At 30.0% G+C, this 27,825-nt stretch overlaps 3 protein-coding genes and 1 pseudogene across 4 annotated transcripts in view; 3 read left to right on the plus strand and 1 right to left on the minus strand.

The window, feature by feature from the left end:
• Positions 1-27,825, plus strand: part of LOC149884966 (uncharacterized) — a 748,071-nt gene that overhangs the window by 301,443 nt on the left and 418,803 nt on the right. The window lies entirely within an intron of this gene.
• LOC145186520 (plastin-1-like) lies at positions 1,748-27,822 on the minus strand. 2 transcript variants are annotated; one of them, XM_090095986.1, is made up of 13 exons: positions 27,633-27,822; positions 14,173-14,328; positions 13,806-14,065; positions 12,725-12,932; positions 12,444-12,629; positions 12,111-12,191; positions 11,870-11,950; positions 11,491-11,623; positions 11,290-11,378; positions 3,259-3,451; positions 3,070-3,179; positions 2,820-2,963; positions 1,748-2,657 (listed from the first exon to the last, which is right to left on the minus strand). In XM_090095986.1, the coding sequence occupies exons 1-13, from the start codon at positions 27,747-27,749 to the stop codon at positions 2,502-2,504; spliced, it is 1,914 nt and encodes a 637-aa protein (XP_089952112.1). In that variant the 5' UTR covers positions 27,750-27,822; the 3' UTR covers positions 1,748-2,501. The 2 variants fall into 2 exon arrangements, with proteins under 2 accessions (XP_089952112.1, XP_089952113.1); XM_090095987.1 differs by lacking the exon at positions 27,633-27,822 and adding an exon at positions 15,016-15,389.
• On the plus strand, positions 17,083-23,459 carry LOC149884994 (uncharacterized; annotated as a pseudogene).
• LOC149884995 (uncharacterized) lies at positions 19,519-22,286 on the plus strand. Its single transcript, XM_090095985.1, has 2 exons — positions 19,519-19,663; positions 20,167-22,286. The coding sequence occupies exons 1-2, from the start codon at positions 19,651-19,653 to the stop codon at positions 22,140-22,142; spliced, it is 1,989 nt and encodes a 662-aa protein (XP_089952111.1). The 5' UTR covers positions 19,519-19,650; the 3' UTR covers positions 22,143-22,286.

Here is a 27,825-nt window from a genome sequence, read left to right on the forward strand (position 1 = left end):
ATTTCTCGATCTGTGATAGCAATTGTTTCACTTGTACAAATCTCAAAATCTATGCCTACGTAATCGTCAACAGCAAAATTTTCATCTACTAAACCACGTGACTTAAACTCGTTTACGTTCTCTTCAAGCAATCTGAAAGGATCATCTTCAGCATTTATAATTGCAACCTGTATTTTTTGCGAGATACCTGTCTTTCTAAACAATCTTTGCCAACACAGCGTTCCATAAATTGACCAACATGCTCATAGCTTCAAGAATGTTAATCTTTGGAGTTGTTTTCCCGACATCGATGTATTTGTTCTGACGCCTCACAACATTTGTGCGATAAAAAACCTTAAATGCCTTAACAACTCCCTGTTACCTCGGCTGTGTTTTGGAGGTTGTGTTAGGTGCTAAAGATATTAATTCAATTTTTTGAGGTTGTCAACATTAGGATGAGCTGTACAGTTATCTCTGATTAGAGCAACTTTCCTACCCTCAGCATTGAACTTCGCGTCAAGCCTTCTTACATAATCAGTAAAGATTTTAAAGTCCATCCTGAATTTATTTTGGGACTTGTACTGACAACTTAGGCTTTTGAAACCTTTGAAACGTAATTTTTCTGCCTTTCCAATTATCAACATAGGCAGCCTTTCACCAATTCCATTTCTTGCTGTTTGGCCTGTTTAACAAACTTTGCTAAATTTTCCTTCTGCACATCGTTCACCTTTTAAATGAAAGGTTTTTGTCGGATGCTTTTGATAAAATAAACCAAACTCGTCAGTATAATAAAGATCCTTCAATTCATACCTTAAGAGGATCGTGGACGAATGGGTCAGCTTTATCAATAGAATAAAACTTTTCAAAACTTAACTTTTGTCTCGTTGCTCCAAATTGACCAGACTCATACTTGTTGATAACTTTTTTATTCTTAATCTAGTAAATTAAAGTGTTTTAAGGAACAATAAACTTTTCAGCAACATTCTTTTTTGTTAGACTTTTTTCCAAATCTTTAAGAGCAAGACTTTTCTTTGATTGTCAGGATTGTCTTCTTTTGTGTAGACCCAATGTTGAAAGTTCTACTTGAAATGTGTTCGATTCTTTGTTATATTTTTTTTGTTATATATTATTTTATTTCGTTTTATGTTTTTGCTAACTTTTTTGTATTTTGATAACATTCGATAATATTATATTATGAAACGGAACCCAATGGTATCTTCAATCGAAGAAAAGCTTCGAATAACTGACGGAGTTTTCGTTAAGGGGAGCAAAAAATCACTTCGAATAAACAAAGTTTTGAATAACTGCAGGTTAGAACAACTGATGCAGGTCAGAACAAACTGATGGATATTTGCATTCAAGGGGAAGGCAAATTTCTTCGAATTTTAGCTGGATTTTTAAATAAGAGATAGAGAAATGAGTTTAATTTTTATTTGTTAAATTTGATAACCTTGATGTAGTATTGTTGAATAAGCATTTATGAAACTTGGGACCTATACATAGAGATTGAAGGGGGGCTTACGCACCACTCCAAATTTTCCAAAATACTTCATATATATTGACACCAAATCTGATGAAAAAACATCGTTTTTTATACCATCTGTATGGGATAATTTTACACATTTTAAACTTCGTTGCCCGCTCCCCATTTGAGTTAATATTTGCAAAGATTAATTAATTACTTTTACAAATGTTGCTTTTATTTTGATAAATTTATATATGCCCACCCTTACTATGTGTTCCTAGAGACAAAAAAAAATCCTTGGGACCGACCTTGTAAATCAAATGTATATATATATATTTGAATTCGCTTTAAAAACTTCAGCTTCCCTACAAAAATCCCTGGTTCCTGAAAATTGAAGCATTAAAGTAAATATATATCGACAGAATTATGCATTCCTAACAACCTATAACAAATACATGTAAATATATTAAAACAAATATAACACGAAAATTACGTGAATAATAATGTTCTGAAAAAATTTGTTGGCTTTATTTTTATGTTTGCTTAAAGCATTTTATTTATAAGCAAAATTTAAAATAAATTTAACAAAACTCAAACTCAATAACACTAAACAATTTCAGAAAAAACTCTTAGAAATTAAATTTCTGGTCTAAGAAAGCTAAAGTACTTGATTAGAAGCATCAAAAACAGAAAAAAGTTATCAGATAATTTATCTACAAACATGGCCGTTGAGAGGGAGGGGGGAGGGGGTAGACGGGGAAGATTCCCGGGGCCCCGTGTGTGTACAAATCATTTTTTAAAATATTTTGTAAAAGATTTAAATAGTTTTGACTTCTAAAAGATTTAATTAACTTTTATTTTTAATCTTCAATGACCAGAGCACGCTTCTTTTGTTCCTGAATATATAATTAATTTTAATGAGGGCCCCTTAAGAAAACTTCCCCGGGGCCCAAAATTTCTCTCGGCTGCTATGTCTACAAATTCTATTTTGATAACATAAGCGTTAAAAGAAAATGCGTTTTTTTAAAACTACTTTCTAAAACTGAAAAAAAATTGATCAAGAAGATAACTGAAGACCTCTTGTCATCAAGCAAGCAAAAACAGTGAGCACCATTTTTGGCTTTACTTCTATTAAATCTTCAGCTATTGCATATGTTCGAGCGCCAATTTTCCGACACATGGAAATGGCATAATGCGCATTTAACTTCTGGTCCTAAAAAAAAACTACGAGTTTTAAAATGATGTGTTTATAACTTACAAGAAAAAAAAAGTACGAGTGTTAAAATGATGTGTTTAAAACTTACAAGAAAAAAAAACTATGAGTGTTGAAATGATGTGTTTAAAACTTACAAGAAAAACAAGCAAATAAACAAACCTCGTTAGTTTCACCCTTTGTTACTAAGTTGTACTGAATGGAGTTCGGCTTAATAGCATCAACAAGATCAATCACTGCATGACTTGTGGCAATCGATGAATCTTTAAACGAACTAATCAAGCTTCTTTTCCCAGCATTTCGCAGCTAGAATAATAAATAAAACTAAAATGCATCATGGTTAAAATTATTTAAACCGTGGTGCAAAGGAGATCAGCTACTCGGAAATGATTTGTTACTGATGAAAAATTACCTTCTTATTTACCCATTCAATTATCTCTGTTTCTTTTACAACTCCTCCTGTTTTTGTCAACTTGCTGAGCATGCAGATTGTATAATCCCGCAACATTTGCCATACTAATGCTATTAAAAACATTTCTATTCAATATTTAAGAAATTCAAAACCATTATGTCTAATCATTTTAAAATACAAAAAACTTACCCAATATCAACGTATTATTTCCATTGTGAATGTCTTCACCTCCAATTCCTACTAAAGAATATTTGTTTGCTTTCCCTAACTCTATGACATAGTTACAATTTTCCACCTTCCTCATTTTTCCGCCAGCAATTTTAAAAGGTGCTTTGTTAACTTTAGTCCAATCAACAGTATTTCTTCTTATAGTGTCAAACAACTAAAAGAAATTTTAGTTTTTAAAAATTTTGATACCTAGGGTAGGGTGGTGCAAGATGACCTGTGGGGCAAGAAATCTTTTTGCTTTTGTGAGAGTATCATAGAATAGCAATGTTTTATTCACTTACACTCCCTGCTGAAGAGGATCCCTAAGCTCACTTGGATATACCAGAAAAACCCTTTGGAGCAATGAAACTAGATACCATTGGATGACAAAAAATTGAAAAATTGAAATCATTTAATTTCATCTTTTCAAGTAATTACCTCTCAAAAGTTTATAGTTAAAACAATATTTTCGTCAGAAGTTTCTTTCCATTTTTGACCACCTAAATATCATTTTTTTCACATGTCTTATAAATTAAAAAAAGGTAACTTTTATGTACACAAAAGTTATTTTATGTATTTTTTTTCTAGAACTTCACAATTACGAAGAAAATCTCAGTGTAAATTTTTGCATTCAATTTGTAATAAGAAGCAAGTTGATTAATGCAGAAATTTGCACTGAAATTTGCAGTTAATACAGAGTAAACACTTTTACATTGTTTTAATAACTTATTCTTAAATTTATAAAAAAACCAGTAAACTTTACAAAATTAATAACATTCAAATTGTTATTTTGATATTCTAACTGTAAATTTTAGAATATTTTAATAATTTTTCTTGAATTTACTGGATCAAAAATTAAGAATCATTCTAAATTAATGAAATTTCATTTGTAAGTTTGCAAGTGTTAGTAAAAATGTTTGGCATTGTAATCAATAACACATCTGAGAAGCTGATTTCCATACCCTGGATGTAAAGTTGCTTTTTTGTATCTGACCTAGTACATCATGAAATCAGAATGCATGTCTTCAGTGGCTTGTTCACTGTACACTCCAAGACTTTGCCTTTTTTTTTTGTAATAAAATACATGTATTTTCAGGTTAATTTTAGAATGATGAAAATATGATGAAAAACAGCATGAGCTTTTTGAGTAACAGAAATGGAAAGTTTCAAATAAAACTTTTTAAACTTTTCAATTTTGCTAGAAGAGTTGGAATTCAGGTTATTGCCAAAGAATGACAAAACAACTTCCTTGATAGCTCTGAATGTCTCAACAAAGCCAACAGCTCGAAATGCAATGCTTTTTCTACCATACTTTGCATTAAAATTAACATTCTACAACATCTTAATACAGTCTTTTCCAATAAATTGTCGTCCATGATATGGCTGTGGAGAAATATGCAAAGACATGGGCCAATGTTTTCCATCAGGACAGACTGATAGAAGACCTTTGAAAAGGTGATTCACAATTCCAAGCAAAAGATGCAGTTTCATTGGAGGAACAATTTCAAGCACTAGCTTTGAATCAGGAGGGTTAATAATTGGTGGATAAAATGTGTTGTCAAAGAATTTTCCTTGCTTAGCAGTCATTCCCAATTTCCTGAAAGCTTCATAACTTTTTCTGAGCAATCAAATGTTCTTGCTTCAAATGCAAAGTTGATGATGCAAATGTTCTTGGTTCACTACAAAGTTGAAGACTGCTTGATTTAATTGTACACAAACAGCAAGGATGCTTGCTTGAATGAGACTGAAGGCCACAGATTATGTTGGCAATCTTCATATCTGATGATACCATAAATGGAAGGTTTTCTATTTGCAAAAGATCAAAAATTTTCTTGACATTGCTGTAATTTTCTGGAATCCCTTCAGCAATAGCAATCATAGTTGATGCCTAACACTAGTGTCTTGAGAATTCAACACATAGAAGTTTCATTTTTTTTTTTTGACAGGAGTTTTTAAAAGATCTTTGTCTTCAATTATTGAGGGGCTAATCTTTAAAAATGACTGCCTACCATCAATTCCAAGTTTGATGAAATGTGTTTGACAATATTTCTCACACTTTGACAGTGAATAACTTTTGTTTTTGGTTTGAACTGGTGCCATTTTCCATTACTTATCTCAGTAATTACAAACATTAAAATTTCTTTAAACAAATAAGATTGTTAACATAGAACATAGTTACCAGATAAAGTTTGAAATCATAAACAGGACATGAACCAAAAGCTTAGAGTGGTATTATAAACAATTCCTATTTCTGATAAAAAAAAATAAGGAAAAGAAAAAAACTTGTCTTAAGTATAATAAACCTAACTTACAAATTTCTTCAGAAAGTAGAACTTAATATTAACATGATCATTCACCATAAAACAATAAAAAGTATGTAAAATATATTTGGCTATTAACATAATATTACTAAGGAATACCTGGTTGAATTGGAAAGTCTCTTCCACCTTGTGGTTGTCTTAAAGTGACTGTTCCTCTTGGAGATGCTGCCTTTATTGTAATCTGCTATATGGTCTTCTCCACTTGATTCTTAGTTGCTATTTCTCACAGATTTTTATGTAAGTTATAGCCATGACATCTGTGAGGTAAACCGCAAGCAATAACAGACAAACACATCGCTTTTCAATATAGTTTATTTTAGTTTTGTGTTGATCTGGTTCTTTGAGTAAGGGATGCTTTTCCTTGAGCTTTAACTATTTTGAAAATAAGACACTCACAAGTTCCTCCTTGTCTTGTTTGGGGCTTGATGATTAGAGAAGAGAAATCATAAATTGTGGCAATTTCAGTTTCTTTGTCCTGCCCAAACTTTTGAAGTTTAAAACAACTTGTTGAACAAACTCCTCAGGGAACATATTCATCTTCAAAGTTGAGGTCTTGTTTAACAAGTTTTAGCACTTTTGTAATAAAAAATTTAGTCAATTCATGATCAGCTTTTTTTCATGCATAAAAAACAAACAGTTTTTTGGCAATCCTTATGAGTTTTTGATGTATTAGGTATTTTAAGAAAAAATTTTACAAAAAATTTAAGAAACAATGCCTCAAAAATAGTTGTTTACATGTAAAATTTCATGAGATCTGTACACCAACTTTTGGGAACTTATTAAAACATAACTCAATTAAAATCGATTTTAAAATGGCCTTCTTTGATTTTTAAAGATTACCTGGTTTACTCCTATTTTTAAGACAAAAATATTTAATGTATTTAAGGTTAAAGTGATTCAACTATTTAGTTGACTCTTTCAAACTACATGCTTTCTAATGACAATATAATATTAACTAGCATTATCTCAACTAACATAATCATATTCAACTTTAATAAGTTCATCATAAAATTTACACTGAGAGTTTCTCTACAATAGTGAAAAAAATACATAAAATAACTTTTGTGTGCATAGAAGACATGTCAAAATAATGTCGTTTAGGTGGTCAAAAATGGGAAATATTTTCTGACGAAAATAGTGTTTTAGCCATAAACTTTTGAGAGGTAATTATCAGGCAACCAAAAAAGTTCGTGCTGTTTATCCTAAATGCCTATTTCTAAGAAATGTATTAAGAAAACTGGTTGTGGTGGGGGGATGATTTTGCATATAAATTAAAGCTTGTTTTAAGGAGAATCAATCAGTGTATTTCATAAGTTTTATTAGTGCGTTTTAAATTTAAAAGTCTTAAGTGGAGTATGGCTGTGTCAGTTGCGATAATTCGCGCCTGTTTCCTTTATGAGTTCAAACTTGGAACCAAAGCTGTAGAAGCTTGTCGTAAGATATGCGCTGCTTTTGGGGAAGGTACCATAGCAGAACAGACAGGTCAAAAGTGGTTTAAAAAATTTTCTTCTGGAAATGAAAACCTTAAAGATGAACCAAGATCTGGAAGATTATCCATTGTAAACAACAAGGATATCAAGCTGGCAATTGAGCAGGACTCCAGTCAAACATGTCAGGACCTTGCCTTAAGATTTAATGAGTGATGAAATTATTCGTTTACATTTGCACCAACTTGGAAAACGTTGGAAGTTGAGCAAATGGGTACCTTATGAGTTGAGTAAAACAAACAAGCTACAGCGTTTAACCATTTGTTTTTCATTGCTTTCCCGCTACAATATAGTGCCATTTTTGGACTGGATGTTGACGTGTGACGAAAAATGGATTATGTACTGCAACTAAAAACGAACATATCATTGGCTAGCCAGTAACAATCCAGTACCGATGACTCCTAAACCAAGCATTCACCAACAAAAGGTTTTACTGTGTGTATGGTGGACTATAGCAGGTATGGTTCACTATGAGTTGCTACCAAGTGGAAAAACCATTACTGCTGAGATATACTCAGCCCAATTGGACAGAGTTTCGATTGCTCTTCACCAAAAACAAGCAGCTTTGGCAAACAGAAAAGGTGTTGTATTCCACCAGGACAACGCCAGACCGCACACCGCAAAAATCACGCGGGAAACTCTAGCACATTTACAATGGGAGATTCTACCTCACCCTCCCTATTCACCAGACCTTGCACCAAGTGACTATCACCTGTTTTTGGCCCTGGATAATCATACGAGGAATCGACAGTTTCAAAATAGAGATCTCAAATATGAGTTAATTCAGTTTTTTAGCTACTAAATTCAAGACTTTTGTAAAAATGGAATATACCAGCTTGTTTGACGATGGGAGAAAGTTATTCTTGCTGAAGGAGACTATTTTTCAGAAGAAACTTTATTAAAACTGTTTTTATGTGTATTTACTTATGGATCTGCAAAATAGCACAAACTTTTTTGGTTGCCTGATACTTGAAAGAAGAAATTAACTGATTTTTTTGTCATCCAATGGTATCTAGTTTCATTCCTCCAGAGGGTTTTTCTGGTATATCCAAGTGAGGTTAGGGGTCCTCTTCGGCAGGGGATGTCTATTATATTATTGATAAAGTAAAAATAGTATTATGGAATAAAAAATGTTTTTTATATCGCTATTTGTAGAGGTTTAAATTGATTTATAACTTTTTGGAGTATTTTGCTAGGAAGTTGCTTCTAATTTTGAATGTTTATTGGACTGGCAATACTTATGCGATTAAAGTAAGTGTTGTTTTATAGAGAATTTATCCCACAATAACATATAGTAAAGAAAGTTTGTAACAGAGCAATAAAATTATTTTTATTTGTATTAAACTTGCACTCACTACATACGAGGCATGATGCCCCTGGTTATGTGGGGTAAGATGCTCTTGAAGAGCTTCTTGCCTTGTGGTTTTATGGAATTGCTACCATATTTAAAGTGTGTTTAGAACATAATAGCGTTTACTAATTTAGTAATTGACAATGTTTATATATTGGTTTATATGTTAACTATTATACATAATAACAAATAGTTTATTAAAAATAATTTTACATATTAAGTAAATGTTGTAATGTATATAATAAGTAAAATGAAGCTGTATTACATGCAATTGCTACAATTCAATGCATATTTGTAAAAATTTTATAAATATGCATTGCTTTCAGCTGAATGTAGTTGTATTACATTCAATTGTTTATCAGCAATTGAATGTAATACAACTTCATGTATTATTTGTATTACATGCATGTAATACAATTTTTATTAAAAGAAGCTTTAAATGTTTAGCTTGCATCATTGTATTATTAACAATTGCAACATTGTATTATTAATAATCTTGAATAATTTTGTATGTATATGTAACTTTAGTAAGTTCTTAGTCATTTATGGTTGTTATTTAATGTATAAAATAATAATGTATTAAGCAATTATATAATAATATGTAGGTGTTTGTATGTTCATATGATTTGGATTTTAAGGTTTTAACATTTCTTTAGATACATATTTAAACATTTTAAATAACAGTGAGAAATTGTGTGAAAAACAGGTGCAACAAATGATAGAATAAAGTCAGCATTAGATGTTATGAAGATGGACTGCAGTCTGAAGAATTAATTTAAAATATTACAGCGCCGAGATGGAAAAATGAAGGTAGCTGGTGATTTGTCTCTGGGTAGAAAATCTAATGTTTTTAGTAAAGAATTTGAACTAAAAATTGTTACACATGTTCAGATTATGGAAAGAGCATTATTTGGCTTAACAATCCTTTTAGTAATGAGTCAAAAATGGCTGGAGTGGATTGACTGTAAGGATTCATGTCTTGCAATCCACAATTTTTTATTTGAACTCCACAAGCCACCAGTGTAAGCAGAGCTGTTGGCTTCAATAAACCAAAATTAAATCAGTTTTTTTCAGTATATAAGTCATTATTTGAGGAACATAAGTTTTCAACCAAACAGCTTTGAAATATGGATGAAACTGGAATCACAAATGTCCATAAGCTAAGAAAAAAAATTGCAATGAAAGGCAAAAAACAAGTTTTAAAAATGACTAGTAGAGTAAGAGGTGCTACTGTGACAGGTGTGGGTGCAATGAGTGCAAATAGCGCTTATTTCCCACCATTATTTATATTTCCCTGTTCAATTATTAGAGCTAGCTCCAGTGAATGGACTGATTCATCTTTATTCATTAAATGGTTAACACATTTTGTTACTGTGACTCATACATCTAATACTAATGAGCAATTAACTGTACTTGATGGTCATCCCAGTCACAAAACAGTTGAGGCCATTAACTTTTGTCATGACAATGGGATCCATCTCATAACTCTTCCACCTCATTGTATACACAAGATGCTACCTTTAGACTGTACATTTTTTAAACCATTGAAAGTTGACTACAATACAACAGCAACTGGATGCTATTGCATCAGGGGTGTAGAACTTCATTTTTTGACATGGCAGGTATTTTTGAAACTGCTTATAACTTTACTGCAAATATTGACAAAGCAGTCAATGGGTACAGATGTTTATATTCAACAAATGAGCTTATTTTTAATGATGAAGTCTTTGACGCAGCTTTGCTCACTAATGAAGCTGAGCCATTGGAAATCTATTGACAATCCAGTGAATTGCTGCTGCAAAATTGAAGGCTGTTGTTACAAAAGAACCACCACAATCAAATAATGCAGTTTTGCCAGTTGTTGAAGAGTATCTTGGCCTTAAATCTGCCCCAAAAACTTTGGAAAAGATCTCACCACTTCCCAAAATTCCTGTATTAAGACAATGAAAAAGAAAGACAGAGTCAGCTGAATATCTTACTTTTTCACCTTTGAAGAAGCAACTAGAAGAGCATAAAAAAATTTAAAAGAAAAACAACAGTCATATTGTGTAAAGAAAAAGCTGTCCCTTAATGAGGTGATCAAGCAAAAAATAAGATCAATAAATTTGAGGACAAAAAAGGTGAAGAACCTGAAAAGCAGAAACAAAAAAGACCTAATGGAAGAAAGAAACCAATGAAAAAGAAGAAAGATATGGTTTCTTCTTCTGAATGTTTTATCACTGATACAACTCTATGCACCATATGCTAATGTGCATACAATGTGCCACTATTTGATGATTGGACATAATGTACTAAATGTACATCTTGGTACCACTCTTCATGTAGTCCAGATGATTCACGCTACTACTGTGAATCATAATCATGAATAAGTTATTTGAACATTTACGCTTGTTATTTAGAACTATTAATTAAAAAGAAGTTATTCATCTTCAAAACAATTGCATAGAATAATTGCAGTGTTTATATATCAGTTATTTTAATAAAATTTAAAGAGTTTTTATAAAGAACTATTAATAGTTTTTATTTTAATTGTTAGTTACTTTTAACTATTGTTTTAAATGTTTGGGGTAAGATGCACTCCATGGAGTATCTTGTCCCATGGCTGGGGCAAAATGTCTCCTTGCACAATTATTAGTTTTTTTTAATTTTAAAGTTTATCACCAGTAATAAAGTAGTTATTTTATATTACCAATGTCTTCTCTTATAAGTAAACTTTGATATTTAAAAGATAAAATACTAGAAAATGTAAAAAAATTTTTTATATACTATAAAGTTTGTTAAGGTGGGGATCTTGCCCGTCCTATTATATATTATGTAAATGTAAATGTAATGCACAAAAAAAGAATAATTTTACCTGGAACAGTACAATTCCACTGCTTAGATCATTGTATAAGTGGTAAACATATGGAGTTACACCCATGCTGTTCATCCAACTGCGATATGCTATTTCATCAAAATCAATACTTTAACTTTTTACTTTAAAAAACTTATTATTTAATTTTATTGATAAATTAAAATTAAATTCATAATAATTTGAAAATAAGAAATTGCTAACTTTTCTCTTCTCGAGTTTCAATATAATTCTCTATTTCAATATGTTCGATATCTGATCCATCCAAAGCAGGAAAAACATTAAAAAGATTTGCAACAAAAGCCAAATTTAACTTGCTATTTCCACTGGGGATATCCTTAAAGAAGATTATATAATATTGAAAACACAAAACATCATTTGTACCTTTTCTAAGGTAATTTTAAAAAATTTTCACACCATTTTTAATTGCATTCATGGTTGTTATTCTTCAAATTTAATCTGATTTCCTGGTATATAGAAGTTTTTTTAACCCATTAACAAAAAAATCTTATTAAATTTTAAGGAACAAAAAGTATCAAGTAACATAATATATAAATTGGATGTAAACAAAACAACTTCTTACTCTAGCACTAATGAACTTCTTGCAACCAATCTTGTCAGCATTTTTAGTTACCATCTCTGCCCTCTTCATTGGATTATCAAACTAAACATTAAATTCAGTGTAATTAGTGTAAATTCAGTGAATGAAAAACATCAGCAAAAAGAAATCAAAAAACACACCATAAAAATTTCTTGAAACTCAAACTTAAAAAATCTGGGAACAACTTTAGAAGTTGTTTCCAGATAAAAAAAAGTATATTTACTGATAGGATATATTCAGGTCGATCAATGTTGTATTCTTGGGGTGCTATTTGATACAATAAAAGAGCATATGCCTCTGAATCCTATGGATAAAAAACAAAACAAAAAACAACTACAACAACAACAAAAGTAAACAAGTTGAGCAATCATTCATTATACAACACGCTGGCTTTAAATGTTAAGAATAAGAAACATTTTTGTGGGTGAAGTTTAACTGTAAGATATTTGTATATTGTAGCTTTTTCATGGATACTAGCTTTATCTTAAATAAAAAAATTAAAAAGTAAATTGAAAAAGTAAAATTTAGTCCACACAATTGGATTATTATCAATTACCTTAATATCTGTTGAAAAATTCTTAATCCTTGTATCAGAACCGGATCTACGTAAGTGATAGTTAACCCACCTGAGAAGAAGCTCTTCTGGAGAAAGCCTCAGTAAAGCATCTATATTCTCACCCATTTCTAAAAGAGCTGCCAAGTGATGATTTCCTTGAAGGGTTATGTTGGCAAATAAACCAATCTAATAAAATTGTTTTATTAAATCTAAGCTGTTTATTAAACTAATAAATAATTTTAGGTTTTCAAAAAAAAGGAAAAGAAAGTTCAAAATCATACTCTAATAATTTGCCATAGTAAACCAAGGACTAAATGCTGATTGCATCCTGAAATATCTTCAGGACCAATGTTCACAACAGTACACCCAATTGCATTTGCAGAACTAATGACTAGTGAATTATTTTCTGAGATCAAGAATGGATTTAATTGACCTTTATTGATTACTCGTTCATCAATTGTCTCTTTCACACTCAAGTTTATCATCTTGCTGAAAAATCAGAATAAAATAAAGGTTTTTAAACATTTAAAACTAATTAATCAACAACATTATCATAACTATGTATGGATTTAAAGATTAACCAAAATTTGGACTTAAAGTGGAATTTAAGACAAATAAAAATTATAATAAAATTTATTTACAAACAACTTATATATGATATTCTCTTCTGGAAGAGAGAATTGTATCAATTTCAAATATCTCATTTCTACACTATTTAAATACAGTGAAGTAATTTAATTGATGAAGTACTTAGATTTAACTTGACTATTATGCACAGACTTTTTACCAAATAATCTTTTTTACCAAATATTCTTCAAAATATCTTTTTTACCAAATAGATAAATGTAAAAAAAATCCTATTATTTAAACACAAACTAAATAAAAATAAATACTTAAAGATGGCATGAACATGCCATTATGGGTATTTTGTTGTAATAATGTAGAGTAGCAACGTAGAAAGATAATGCAGAACAATGTATGTTTTTAGATGCTACTAGTTTTTAAATTTTATGTAACGTTTTTCCATTTCTTACAATTTAGCAAGACATGCTATTCATATCTTTTATATCAAGACATAAAAACCATTGATTACCAATAAATGAATTCATTAATTCAAAATGCAACATATCATCAAACTTTAATTTGAAATCTCATTTAATGATAATATGATAGTAAATAGTTGTAATAGTTAAGTATTAGCTTAGACATTCATTTATTTCTAGTCCAACATTAATAATAAAAATTCTAAGAAACTATAAACCAATAGTTTTTTTTGTTTTACTTGTTTATAAAAGTTCTAAAAGCTAACATTATATTTAATCATTACAATTTAATTTATAATTAGTGAATACAGAATCTTACCAAAGTATAATACCATCTCTAAGTGATTTGAAAAGAACATCATTAGATTGAATTGGAATTACATTTTTTAAATCTGGATCATCCTCTAATTGAGAATTTATCCAATCCTTCAGAGCGCTTTGCTCAGATTCAGAGAAAGTATGAGCTGTACCCTCTGCAGATGCTGCAGAAGTGCCACCAGATGTCTTTATACCTTGGCGAGGGGATAGAAGAGAAGCCCACTGCCCAGACACACCTTTATTGGTAACTTTGCAATACATCTGCAAAGTTTTAAAATATGTATTTATAAAGTAATTATATTTCAAAAGTATTTAAATAAAAACCTTAACATACAAATAGTATTTAAAACTTAAAAGCAATCATTCACTTGTAAAAATTCATTAAACTCTATGGTGCCATTTTTATTTTCATCAACTTCAGCAATCAGTTCACGTAATTTATATCCAGGAATATTTTCACCAAGCTGCTCAAAAACATTTGACAACTCAGCAGATGTTATGTGGCCATTTCCATCTTTGTCAAACTAAAATCAAAGTCAATATATTTATTTGAACAGGCATATACATATTGTAAATAACAAAATACTATTTTATCTTATATTTTATAATAAAGTGTCATTGTTCTTTATATAAAAATGTATACAAAGTTGTTATATAAATAACAGTGACACTTAAAGATATATTTAATATAAATGACTAGAAATTTTTGATATATGGTATGGACAATAGGAATATTTTGTTGTAATACCACATTACTAGCCAATTTTTTAACAATATAAACTCATATCATGTAGAAAAATGAGAGATATTCAATATATTCTAGAGAGAAATGTTTTATCAAAAAATAGTTTTCAATATATTGGAAGATGCTGGATTTATTTTTTATTCAAGAGAGTGGCGATAGGGAAAAACAGTAAACTAAAAATCAAAAAATGATGATTAATAGTAGGTTCAGAACATTGCAATACATCATTACATCAAGGAGATTAATTTTCAATTTAAAAACATCCAAAATTAAAGATGTGCAGTCAAATTCTTTGCCTGATTCTAAATTAGTTGTCTGCCCAAGACACCTAATTCACAAAAGTAATAGAAACAAATCAAAAGTTATTAAATGAAGTGTTACTTAGTAGAATTACAATTATATTAAGTGATAAATCTTAATTATTAGCTTTAAAAAACTTTTACAAAAATTTAGCAAGCATTTCTACCAAAGAACAGCATCATTTAATCTTTCAATCTTTTCAACATGCAACTTGTAGATTGTCTTAAAGCAGTATACTTAAAAATTTTCTTTTTAAGTGCTGGAAACATTTCAAATCAAGCTATTTAACATAACTTGAGCTAAATTTGATCAAGTTTTTAACAGGATTATAGAATCAATTAATTGAATTGTGAGCAGTTCAATTTCGCATTTTGAGTCCACTGTTATTTATAAATAGCATTTGGATTTTGATCATCTCCAGGACAGTATTTTATTTCTATGAACTTGATTTCATAATCAATCAAATACGATCGTTTGGCTTTAAATTAATTAGTTTTAAATTGGAGGACAGTACATTTATGACATCCGTGTAAAATAAACATCTTTAATAAGTGTTTGGATTCCCCATCACACACCTTGAGAAGGTTAGCTCCCTCCTCCTCTGATTATTTGCACAAATGCCGCTCAATATAACTTTTTTTACGTCTGTTTTTCCACTGTTTAGAGTTATTTCATTCAAAGTTTTTTTTAATAAACCAGACAAAAAGCAATTTTTCTCTTTAAAACATGATTCGGAATAAATTCTACTAGTCTTTCTATTATACACGATGGTAATTTTAAAAAGTAATAAAAAAAACTCAAGAAGGTTTTCTAGAAGTAATATATATTGTTTTAGAAATATCTTAAATGGCCCATACCTTTTTGCATCACATTAAAAAAAATTGTTTCAGCAAAAACATAATCCCACATAAAGTGCTTAACTACAACTTTTTAATAGATGATGACACAAATTTTTAATAAAACTTCATTATTCATTATAAATAAACAATTTGTTTATGTAACATATATTACAAATTTATTTTTCTAGCTTTAATTGCTGCAAATTTCTTAATAACACTGTCAAAATCAATTTCTTCGGTAATTTCTCGCTCTATGCTTAGCCTCTTTTGCGCCCCTTTTAGGTTGGCGCCCATGGCACGTGCCCTGCCTGCCCTACCCTAGATACGCCACTGCATATAGTGGTGATCCCTGAATTAGTAAACTGTCATCACAATTTGCCTACCTACATTTAATAAAAATTTCAAAGAATAAACTTGGACGAAAGATTTTTATACAAAATAAAGTCAAAAGGAGCTTGCTGATTTAGAGAATTTAATAGATATAACGTACAAATGCATTGTCTTCATGAACAGAACAAGAATTTAAAGAACTGTTTTTTTATCTCCTTTCTTGATTGTTTGCTGAAAACATCTATTCATGATTGTGGCTCTCGTGCAACGACGTGTTTACACCGTAAACCCTGCTTTCTCACGAAACTATATATTTAATAGGCTTACAACTGAATTTACGATTATGGATGAACGAGCACGTGCACGCAATGGAAGAACGACAACAAGTAAGGGAAAAGAGAGGCAACCGTGAAACTCCCAGGTGTCGGAAGTATGGTGCTCATTAAAGACGATGTGAAGGGCAAGGCACTTCTCAACATCGGTCGAATTGAAAACAACATTAAAGGGAAAGATGGAGTTATTCGTGGCTTTAAAATACGCCTGGGAAATGGTTATGTAATTGAACAACCAATTCAGTTGGTGTGTGACTTGGAAATGAGTTGTGGGGCAGAAAGAGAAATCGAATCGGACGAGAATTTGGAAACCAGAGCCGAAGAGGATACCTTGAAAAGAGAAACGAGACTGGCGAAATTGGATGCAAGACAAAAAATCAATTACATCATGGAAGACGAGATGGAAGATAGCTGATTAAAGCCGAAGTCTCAGCTTTAATCGGGGGAGGGTGTCGTGAATAAAGTCTTCAGGATGTAATAAGCGTGTACGAAGGTGTTAATGTTTGTAGGTGCTAATGTGTGTAGGTGTTAATGTTTATAGGTGCTAATGTATGTAGGTGTTAATGTATGTAATTGTTATTGCATTAAATGTGTGAAAATGACGCGATTGTAAAAATGTATAAAAAGAGAGTGTATTTTGTAAAATGTTTTGATTCGCAGTCAGATGTAAAAAATATTATCAAGTTCAAAAAGTGACTCTTTAGTGTCTCAGGGAAAGTCTAAATAATTCCCCACAAGACTTGTATTGTGAATTGTCGTTCAAATTATGATGGTGAATTATCTACAGTAGTATTTTAGTTTCCAAAAAATGAAGAGTTGAAAAAAAATTGGATTAAATTTGTAAATAGAAAAGATTGGACATCTACTAATTCTTCCGTAATATGCATCAAACATCTTGAAAAAAAAAAATTATAAGAAAGGTAATACGAATTAACGTTTTCGATTAATAAAAAAACCTATTCCAACTATTTTGGATTGCACAAATTTGCCTGAAGAAGGTCCATCACAACTTATAAAATCTTCTAATTCATTAAGAAAATCATCAACTAAAAGAATATTTCATCCAGATCAATAAGGACAGTTTTTATTGAGTGATTTGATTAATAACTTTGATGATATTACTGAAAGTTTTGCTCCAGATGGTTTTTCATTCTTGAAGTATGATGATTATGTAATTTTTTATAAATTGAGTCATAGTACTTTATCTATTCCTGAAGTTACAAAGTGCTTTAGCATAAACAATGAGAGGCATGTTAAAATATTTTACAAAGGTTCACCCATGCCATTGCCTCAGTGGTTTCGTCATGGAAGAGATTGTTGTTAATCTCATAAAAGTATGCTTTATAATTTTCCTACCTACATTAAATCACAAGCTGAATAATTTTCATCTATATTGACTGAATTACAGCAAATTTATATATGAAGAAACCTATTTTTTCAGCCAATATTATAAAGTATTCACTGATGTTATGATATACTTCTACACAGTCATACCAACTTTTGCGTGAAGAATTGCTTTACCATCAATATCTTTACTTAAAAAAATAACTAGTGGAAATATTGATGCTCTAAGTTGTGCAAAACATTTAAAATTAGATAGGAAGATATCTCAAGACATTTGCTTGATTTTTGATGAAATGTACTTTCAAAAATGTGAAAAGTATTTTGGTGGAGAAATGATTGGTAGTGATGAGTCTGGAGAATTGTATAATGAAATAGTTTCTTTTATGATAGTTGGCCTGAAACAAAACATTCCATATGTAATTAAATCATCACCTAAAAAAACAATCAATGCTGAATGGTTGAAAGAAGAAATTTTTGAATGTCTTCGTATTCTTACTGAATGTGAATTTATTGTTAGAGTTACTGTGTGTGACAACCATTTCTCTAATGTTTCTTGTTTTAAAAAAATCCTTTGTGCATCAAATCAACAAGCTGAAGATTTGTTTTTTATTTACAATCTAAAAAAGATTTACCTTTGTTTTGATGTTGTACATCTTATTAAAAATATCAGAAATAATTTGTTAAATTATAAAAGGTTTTTATTTCCAGATTTTAAGTTTGATGGATTTAAAGATCCTATAATTGTATGTTGTGGAGAAATAAAATTGAGCACCATCCATCTTGCTCTTGATGCTGGTTTGCTTAAATGACCAAAAATAACAATGAAAGTATTACATCCAGGCAATTTTAAACAAAACATTTCTTTAGCACTTGCAATTTTTGATGAAACAACTTCTGCAGCAATTCACTCATATTTCCCTGATCTTAAATGTAGTGCAGATTTTTTGACATTATTTTACAAGTGGTGGGTTTTATCAAATTCAAAAAGTCGGTATTCAACGTGTAATATTTTAGGTAATGCAGTTGTTTCTGGAGATAAAAAACCTGAATTTCTTAGGGAAATGGCACACTGGATTGAAGTTTGGCAATTGCAAAAGGTACCAAACTGTGAGAAGTTTACTTTAAGTGCTCAAACAGCTGCAGCATTGATAAGAACACTTAATTGTCATGCCTCATTGATTGAGGACTTACTTAATGGCGGATATAAGTTTGTTTTAACTGGGAGGTTTCAAAGTGACCCATTAGAAAGGAGATTTGGATAATATAGACAAATGAGTGGTGGAAGATTTTGGGTTGGTTTAAAAGATGCAACTATTTCTGAAAAAATATTAAAAATCAAAAGTATAGTTAAAGAAAGTATTAACTTTGATGATAGTTTGAAAGTACCACTTGAGTCAGAAAATAATTTAATAGATTTGAAAATCTTTCTTCTTGATATTGATACAACTCAGTGTACTCCAGAAATCATGAATCTAGCACCAGAAAGTAGAGAAGTAGGTGCTCATATTGCTGGATATATAGCAAAGAAACTAAAAAAACGCTTTGGTACATGTTGCCAAGAATTTTTATGTTGTGCTAATATTGATGAAAGCAATCCTGATCATACTTATTTAACAATTATTTCTAGGGGTGGTCTCACTATTCCTTCACCATCACTTTTGGATTATGTTTGCACATCGCACAGTGGAGTATTTGTATGACAAAACCGCTCAAAAGTCAAAAAATCAAGTTCGCATAAAAGTCTTATTAACTTTATTATTTTCAAGCTAGATAATTGCTTCATTAGATTATGTAACAGAAAATTCTTCTCGATTTTTCCTTTTGTCGTATTTTTGTTCAGAACGTGGCGTTGTTATTTGAAATTTCGTGGGAAAAAAAAATTCAAAAATTTGTGACATTTGCTATTGCAGCTATTATTATAATATTGTTCAGTTTTGAAAAAATAAACGGCTAATTATGGCAGAGGAAGGTATGACCTATATTTTAAAATAAAATTACATTAAATTTCTGTAGTTATTGTGCATAATATAAAGCGTTTTTATGATGGACTATTTGAGTTTTAATTTTCATATAAAATTATAATGTAATAATGTTTTTGTTAACAAGTATGGTCTTGTCGAGTTATAATTTTTTTACGAGCAATAACTATAGGCTGTAAACAATCAGATACTTTTGTAAAATTATCCGCCAACGTCCGCCACTTTTTATATTAACGCTTCAAAAATAGTGTGTAGACCATTTCGTAATATACACAATCTCGTAAAACGTCTTGAAATAGCTATAAAATAAATTCTTGTTGTCTAATTTTTGAATATTTTTGTACAAACTTAACCAAACTACGTAAATCTTAAATTGTATCTAATATATTAGACTATCAAACTATAAAATCTCAAAAAATATATATATATCTTATTTGTCTTTCATTAAGGTCACACCACTATGTATTTACTGATTTTATTATTTATCATGTAGATTCGACAGAAGTCAAAAAGTTGTTCACTAGAAGAGAGTTGTATGAAATAATGAAAGATTGTAAAGGTAAAAAATTTGATGAAAAGTTTTCGTTGTTAGAAGAACACCTTATAACAGTCATGAAATATCCAATAGATCAAAAAAGTACCATAACAAGAATTTTAAAATTCTTTAAGAGTGATTTCAAGAAAAGATGGATAGCTGCAAGTTATAAACAAGAAAGTTTTATAAAAAACAATAAACAATGGCTCAAATCAAACATCGAGCTACCTTATTGGTCAATAAACATTCGACAGAAACCTGGACGACCATCAAAATCATTTATAGAACTAAGTGATTGCAGCAAGCGTCGAAAAACTATGGATTTGCGCAAACAGGTCTCTGTTGATGAGTTGACGTATGCAGCCAGAATGAGCCAGCACACTTCAGGAAATACTGATGTTTCAAAATTTATTAAAGAAATTACGGCCACGCCTACCAGAGCAAAGAAATACCGAAAAGCATTTAACTCTGCTTTTAAAAAAGTAACTGTCAATAAATTAACACCTCAAGAGGCACTGGCACTGTTTGTAGAAGGCGATTTTACCAGAAAACAGTGGGAACTTATTCAAAGTAGAAACAAAAGTGTCTACCCCTGCTACTCAATAATACAACAAGCCAAAAAAGAATGTTACCCTAATAAGGAATCGATACAAGTAACCGAAACAACAGCTGAAATTCAACTACAAGCATTACTTGACCACACTACATTACGCTTATATAAATATGTCTCAGAGGTTGTAGAAAAGTGTTCAATTGAAGAAAAGAAAAATATGGTTTTAATATCAAAATGGGGCTGTGATGGATCGCAACAAGCAAAATTTAAGCAAAAATTTCAAAACAACACCGACAGTGATGCAAATATTTTTCAAAGTTCTTTAGTACCTCTGAGAATGATTGTTAAAATTGATGGCCAACAGGAAAAAATTATATGGCAAAACTCAGTCACCTCATCTCCAAGGTTCTGCAGGCCCATTCGAATACGTTTCATTAGTGAATCTAAAGACATAACAATGGACGAGATAGAGCACGTAAAAAACCAAATAAGGAATCTCAGGGAAACAAGGTTGCCCAATGAAATTGGAAAAATAAAGCATACCTTGCTTTTTACAATGGTAGATGGTAAAGTGTGCAACGCTGCAACTGATACTACATCAACTATGAGGTGCTACATATGTGGACAAACATCGAAAGATTTTAATAAATTGATTAAAAAAGAGCCAATCAATACGGAAACCATCTCATTTGGACTCTCGATTCTTCATGCAAGGATCCGCTTTTTTGAATTGCTTCTTCATTTAGCTTATAAAATACCTTTACAAAAGTGGCAAGCTCGATCAGACGAGGAAAAAAAAATTGTCAAAGAAGCAAAGAAGAAAATACAAACATCCTTCAAAGAAGAATTAGGGCTTCAAGTAGATATACCTAAAGCAGGGTTTGGAAATACGAATGACGGCAATACGTCAAGAAGATTTTTTTCAAACCCGGAATTATCTTCACAAATAACTGGTGTTAACTTGGATTTGATAAAAGGCTTACACGTTATTCTTGAAGTCATTTCAAGTGGATATAAAATTGATGCTGTTAAATTCGACGCTTTTGCTCATGAAACTGCTAAACTGTATATCAATCTGTATGGTTGGTATCCCATGTCTCCAACCATGCATAAAGTTTTGATGCATGGTGCCGAAGTAATAACTCATGCAATCCTCCCTATCGGCCAGTTATCCGAGGAGGCAGCTGAAGCCCGAAACAAACACTTTCGGCAGTACAGACAAAATTTTAGTCGAAAGTTTTCTCGTATCGACTGCAATACAGACGTATTAAATAGGCTGCTATTGAGTTCAGACCCATACATAAGTAGTTCTAGATCAAAACGGCATAAAAAAACGTTGCCTTTTTCCAAAGAAGCAGTCAATATGATGATCTCAGCATGAAGCTTTGATAAGCGAATATGTCTTTTTGTTAATAATAAATTACTCTTTAAAAAATTTTATTTTTTTAATTAAACATTTAATTTTAATAAAACTCTGTGTTTTAAACTAATAAAGCGAAAAAAAATTCATAAAATATTTTTGAGCGGTTTTGTCATACAAATACTCCACTGTGCATCGTAAGGTCTGAAGTTCCCGAAAAACGGTTTTTCGGTTCTTCGGTTCTTCGGTATTTTTCGGGGAATCGAAAGGAATCGAAGGTTTCGGTTCTTTATCAGAATCGGAATCGAAATTTACCGAAATTTCGAATCTTGCCTAAAATAAGGAATCGAAAAGAACCGAAGTTATCGGTTCCTTATCAAATTAGGAACCGAAATTTACCGAAGGAACCGTTTTTCGGTAATTCCAGTCTCTGAAATGAATCACAGTCTCAAAGTCTACTACAAAGAGCTAAAAAAAGGAAACTTGTACTTGAATCACCAATGAAAAAAAACCCTATATATGATGCATCTAAAGATTTATTTAATACTGAACCTAGTGATAGTTCTACTAGCGTAGCTTATAGCAGTGCTAGTAGTAGTCGCAAGGGCAGCAAGGACAGTGTCACTGATCTCACTGATAGTGATTTAGAATAACTGTATTTTTCAACTGTATTTCAACTGTATTTTTGAAAATAAAAATTAAAAAAATTCAAGTTTTTCAATTCTTAGTAACAATTTCGATTCTTTGTAGCATTTTTGATTTTTTGCGATATTTCCCGCTAAGAACCGAAATTGGAACCAAAATTCCAATTTCGGTTCTTAGCGGTTCTTAGCAATTCCAAAATTCCCGCTAGGAATCGAAAAGAACCGAAGTTATCGGTTCTTTATCAGAATCGGAATCGAAATTTACCGTTATTTCGATTCTTTCTTAAAATAAGGAATCGAAATTTACCGAAATTTCGAATCTTGCCTAAAATAAGGAATCGAAAAGAACCGAAGTTATCGGTTCCTTATCAAATTAGGAACCGAAATTTACCGAAGGAACCGTTTTTCGGTAATTCCAGTCTCTGGCACATCGTTTGCTATGATTGACTACTCTTATAACAAAATAAAGAAATTTAATTTACATGCACAACAAGCTTTAGAATATTTGTTAAATCACTTTTTTGACTCTTTTCAGACTTTTTCTTGTTCTATGCATGAGAAAACTGAGATAAAACTTGCTGGAAGAATTGTTATCAACATTTTTCTTAATAATAAAAGAATTATCTCTACCAGCGAAGTAGCTGTTTATCATGTAAAATTTTTTAAAAAGAGAAAATTTGTAAAAACTCAATAAATTATATATAATACAATTATTTTTTATTTTGATGAAAAAAGAAAAAGATTTAAAGATTTTATATAAATATTCTTGTTTTTTAAATTGTGTCTGTTTACTTAAATTCAAAGTTTTAAAATAAAGGCTTGTTTTGATATCTTTTTATTTATTTTTTATATAATATTCGTTTAGTATCTAAATTTATGAATATTAAATACTTTTGTCGACTTTTTAAATTTAGAAAGTAAAATACATTTGCAAATATTCAAAAAGTCTTAAGTTTTCGAAACATTACGATTTTGAAAACTGGCATTCTATTATTTTTTCAAAATGCAAAATATCCGGCCGTATAAATAAAGTAGGCCATGGTAAATCTTAATGCTTGTATCGCAGCATTATGAGTATGAGCTCAGCCTATGCAAAATAGGGATTTTTTTTGCACACTAATTTTCACTACTAGATGATATATATATATATATATATATATATATATATATATATATATATATATATATATATATATATATATATATATATATATATATATATATATATATATATATATATAATCATCATCATCATCTAGTAGTGTTATGATTATCAAACATCAGTTTTTGGTCAGTTTTGGTTTTATTTGCATGTAAACTTTACGTGCAGAAGCTGGAATCTAAATATATAAAATACTATAAATGTTTAAATATCTAAACATATCTAAATGTTCAAATATCCAAAGATATCTACATGTTCATTCTCTTAATAAAAAGTTTACCTCTAGCTCACGCGAGACTTAGCAGTTTCTCCAAGTGATATGGTTTATACATTACGATTTAATTTTAACCAAGTGTGACATCATACAGGATCCACATTGATATTGTGCCAATATTTGCATCATTTTTTTATTTTTCATAAATATATTGAAACTGAATTTATTTATTTTAACTTTTTTGAAACTGAATTTTTTTTTTATAAATATATTGAAACTGAGTTTATAGTTTTTTACATTTATCAAAGTTTAAACTTTTTGCAATTTCATAAAACAAAATTAGCACAAAAAAAGTTTTTAAACATTTTATTGCAATTTATTATTGTTGTTTTTTATTGCAATTTATTATTGTTGTTATTTATTGCAATTTATTATTGTTGTTTTTTATTGCAATTTATTATTGTTGTTTTTTATTGCAATTTATTATTGTTGTTTTTTATTGCAATTTATTATTGTTGTTATTTATTGCAATTTATTATTGTTGTTTTTTATTGCAATTTATTATTGTTGTTATTTATTGCAATTTATTATTGTTGTTTTTTATTGCAATTTATTATTGTTGTTTTTTATTGCAATTTATTATTGTTGTTTTTTATTGCAATTTATTATTGTTGTTATTTATTGCAATTTATTATTGTTGTTTTTTATTGCAATTTATTATTGTTGTTTTTTATTGCAATTTATTATTGTTGTTTTTTATTGCAATTTATTATTGTTGTTTTTTATTGCAATTTATTATTGTTGTTTTTTATTGCAATTTATTATTGTTGTTATTTATTGCAATTTATTATTGTTGTTTTTTATTGCATTTATTATTGTTGTTTTTTTATTGCAATTTATTATTGTTGTTTTTTATTGCAATTTATTATTGTTGATTTTGTTGTTATTGTTGTTAACTTAATTTCAAACTGAAAGTATTATTTGAAAAAATTGTGTTTTAGCCTCTTTTTTTTCTTTTGAAACCTGATGTAGAGGCTTGAAACCTGATCTAGAGGCTTGAAACCTTAAGTAGAGACTTGAAAATTTATTCATTTGAAAGAAATTAATTTCTATTAGTAATTGTTAATAATGTAATGATTGGTTAACCTAGTAAGCTGAAACTTAAGCTACATGTTGTAAGAATTACAACAACTCTAAATTCTTAAATCACTATAAAGTGCATTTTGCAATTCTTACATCAATAAAAATTTCGCAATTGCTTAACGCGTTTTGCGAAATTTTGATAATAGTTTTGATAAAAAGACAATAAAACTTAAATGCTGAAAATAAAGAAATAATTGTTGTTAAATAAAAATGATATATCTTAGTTATATTTATTTGTAAAAAGTCATTATTTTAAGTTTAAAACCAATATTAAAAACACCAAAAGTTTAAACAACGAAAAATATTTTAAAACAGAAATCCCTAAATATTAAATGGATGGGAATGATATTGAGGTAAGGAGATGGATGGGAATGATATTGTGGTAAGGAGCTGGATGGGAATGATATTCTAATCAGGAAAATAATCTAAATGTTAATTCTTTGACTCACTTTTAAGGTACACTTAACCGCAAAATTAACCCACCATTTATGCATTTCGATTTATTTTAATTGTCGTCAATATTATCATATATTTTGACAAACATATGAAGAATAGAACACATGAGCACAATTATTTCGATAGTAATATTGACTTTGAGGATGTAAAAAAAGTTCTTAAACTAAAAATATAACTCTTTTAACAAAATAAAGTAAATTGATTATTATTGTAATGCACACTAATACACACTAAATTAAAACATTTTTGACTTATCAATAACTAGTGTTACACCTCTTGATGCTATTATCAATAACTAGTGTTACACCTCTTGATGCCTGATAGCGCCGTGGCATACTTTCAATTAGAGATCTAATTGTTTCTTGAGGAATATCTTCCCACACGCGGATAAGACTTTGTTTTAGCTCGTCTAAGCCGTTAGGTGGTGGATTTTGTCTTCTAACACGGCGTCCCATTATATCCCAAAGATACTCTATTGGGTTCATATCTGGACTGCAAGCTGGTCACTCCAAAACTTGAATGCTAACATTATTTAAGTATTTAGTAACAACATGTGCCGTATGTGGTCTAGCATTATCCTTCATAAGAAGGAATCCATTTTTCATTTGGTCTTCTGTGCACTCTTGTGCGGCAATCAGAACTTACAAGGCAAAACCTTGACTCATCTGTAAATAAGATCTGTCCCCAATCATGTGTTTCCGATTCATATGCCTCCTTGCAAAAGCCAGTCTGTTTCTTGGGTGGTCTACAAACAATTTGGGACCAGTAGCTGCTGCCCGAGGTCGTAAATTTAAAGCACGAAGTCTTTTTCTTATGGTATCTTGATTGATAGCAGTTCCATGAACCTCTGCAAGTTGTATTTGGAGACGTCGTGCAGTAGTGAACCGTTTTCTCACGGTTCGATGCAATAAAAAATTGGTCTTCCACGGCATTTGGAGCTCGTGTTCTGCTTTGGCCAAGTCGTCTAGCGTGATTATTGGTCTTTACAAACCTTTGTAAAACCCTACCGACTGTTGTATGAGACACTCCAAATCTTCTACCAAGTTCGCGATTTGCTAATCCCTCTTGGACAAAGTAACAATTGCAAAACACTCATCACAACTTAAATTTTGTCTAAAACGCTGCATTGCAAACAGATGTATTGCTCAAATGACAGTTGTCTTTTCTACTGTTAAAACAATTTAAAACCAATACATACTTTTCTGTTAGAAGTGAGGTTTAACTACAGAAAAACATTCTACTTATGAAAAGCTGCTATAATTTGGAAATTAAATAAGGGAATTGGAATAAAACCTTCAAAAGGCGTAACAATAAACATTATTATCATCTTTGTAATTGATATATCCGGGAAATAAATAATAATTTTCAAAATAAGTTGGAATTTATAAGTGTTGCTTTAATTTTGCGGTTAAGTGTATTTTTTTAGAAGCTACAACTGACGATATGTTTGACATGTATCAAAATCTCTAGGTGTAAATGAAGGGCTAAATAATTCATAACTTTTATCTTTCTTTAAAATATTAAACTTGAAATATATTTTTTAAATTATTAATCAACTTTGATTTAGTCAGGTTTCGAGATTAACATGATTTTTTGAGCATATTTTATTTACATTCAAGACAGCAATTTTTTACGAATATTTCCCTTTCTTTTATTAAGAAATCATCTTTCGTATTATCGATGTCGAGAGATATAGAGAAAAATGTTATAAAATATTCGACATGCGTTAATAAAACATTACCAAAAGAAACATTAAAAAATAAACTTTAAAATTTCTCTAAAATCATTTTGTTGTCAAAAAATCATTTGTTTCTTTAAAATCTTTCTTGATGCATCGTTTTCTTTTTTAAGTATAACAAATGTTATCGTGTGCGTAAAAATCTTTATCTTACCCTTGTATTGAACTCAATGAACACTTTTTCCACGTCTCTTACGATATCATTTGGCAACGATTCACCGTTCGCTAAATCATATCTGTCCCTCGCAAAAAAAAACTTATCGTCTTCCATTATCTTATGCAAACTATTTTAAAAGTTTAGTTCTAAATTTAAAAAAATAATAAAAAAAAAAGTTTAAAAGCTAAAG

The sequence above is a fragment of the Hydra viridissima genome, unplaced genomic scaffold (genome assembly GCF_058129835.1).
Source record: "Hydra viridissima isolate aposymbiotic clone 2 unplaced genomic scaffold, HvirCarnegie_v1 scaffold_8, whole genome shotgun sequence".
NCBI classification, from domain to species: domain Eukaryota; kingdom Metazoa; phylum Cnidaria; class Hydrozoa; order Anthoathecata; family Hydridae; genus Hydra; species Hydra viridissima.

Coding starts and splice junctions, on each gene's coding strand:
- LOC145186520 (XM_090095986.1), bottom strand. CDS start 27,749: ATGGAAGACGATAAGTTTTTTTTTGCGAGGGACAGATATGATTTAGCG. Junction 12,933..13,805: donor AGAGATGGTATTATACTTTG/GTAAGATTCTGT, acceptor CTGATTTTTCAG/CAAGATGATAAACTTGAGTG. Junction 11,951..12,110: donor GACCTGAATATATCCTATCA/GTAAATATACTT, acceptor TTTAATGTTTAG/TTTGATAATCCAATGAAGAG.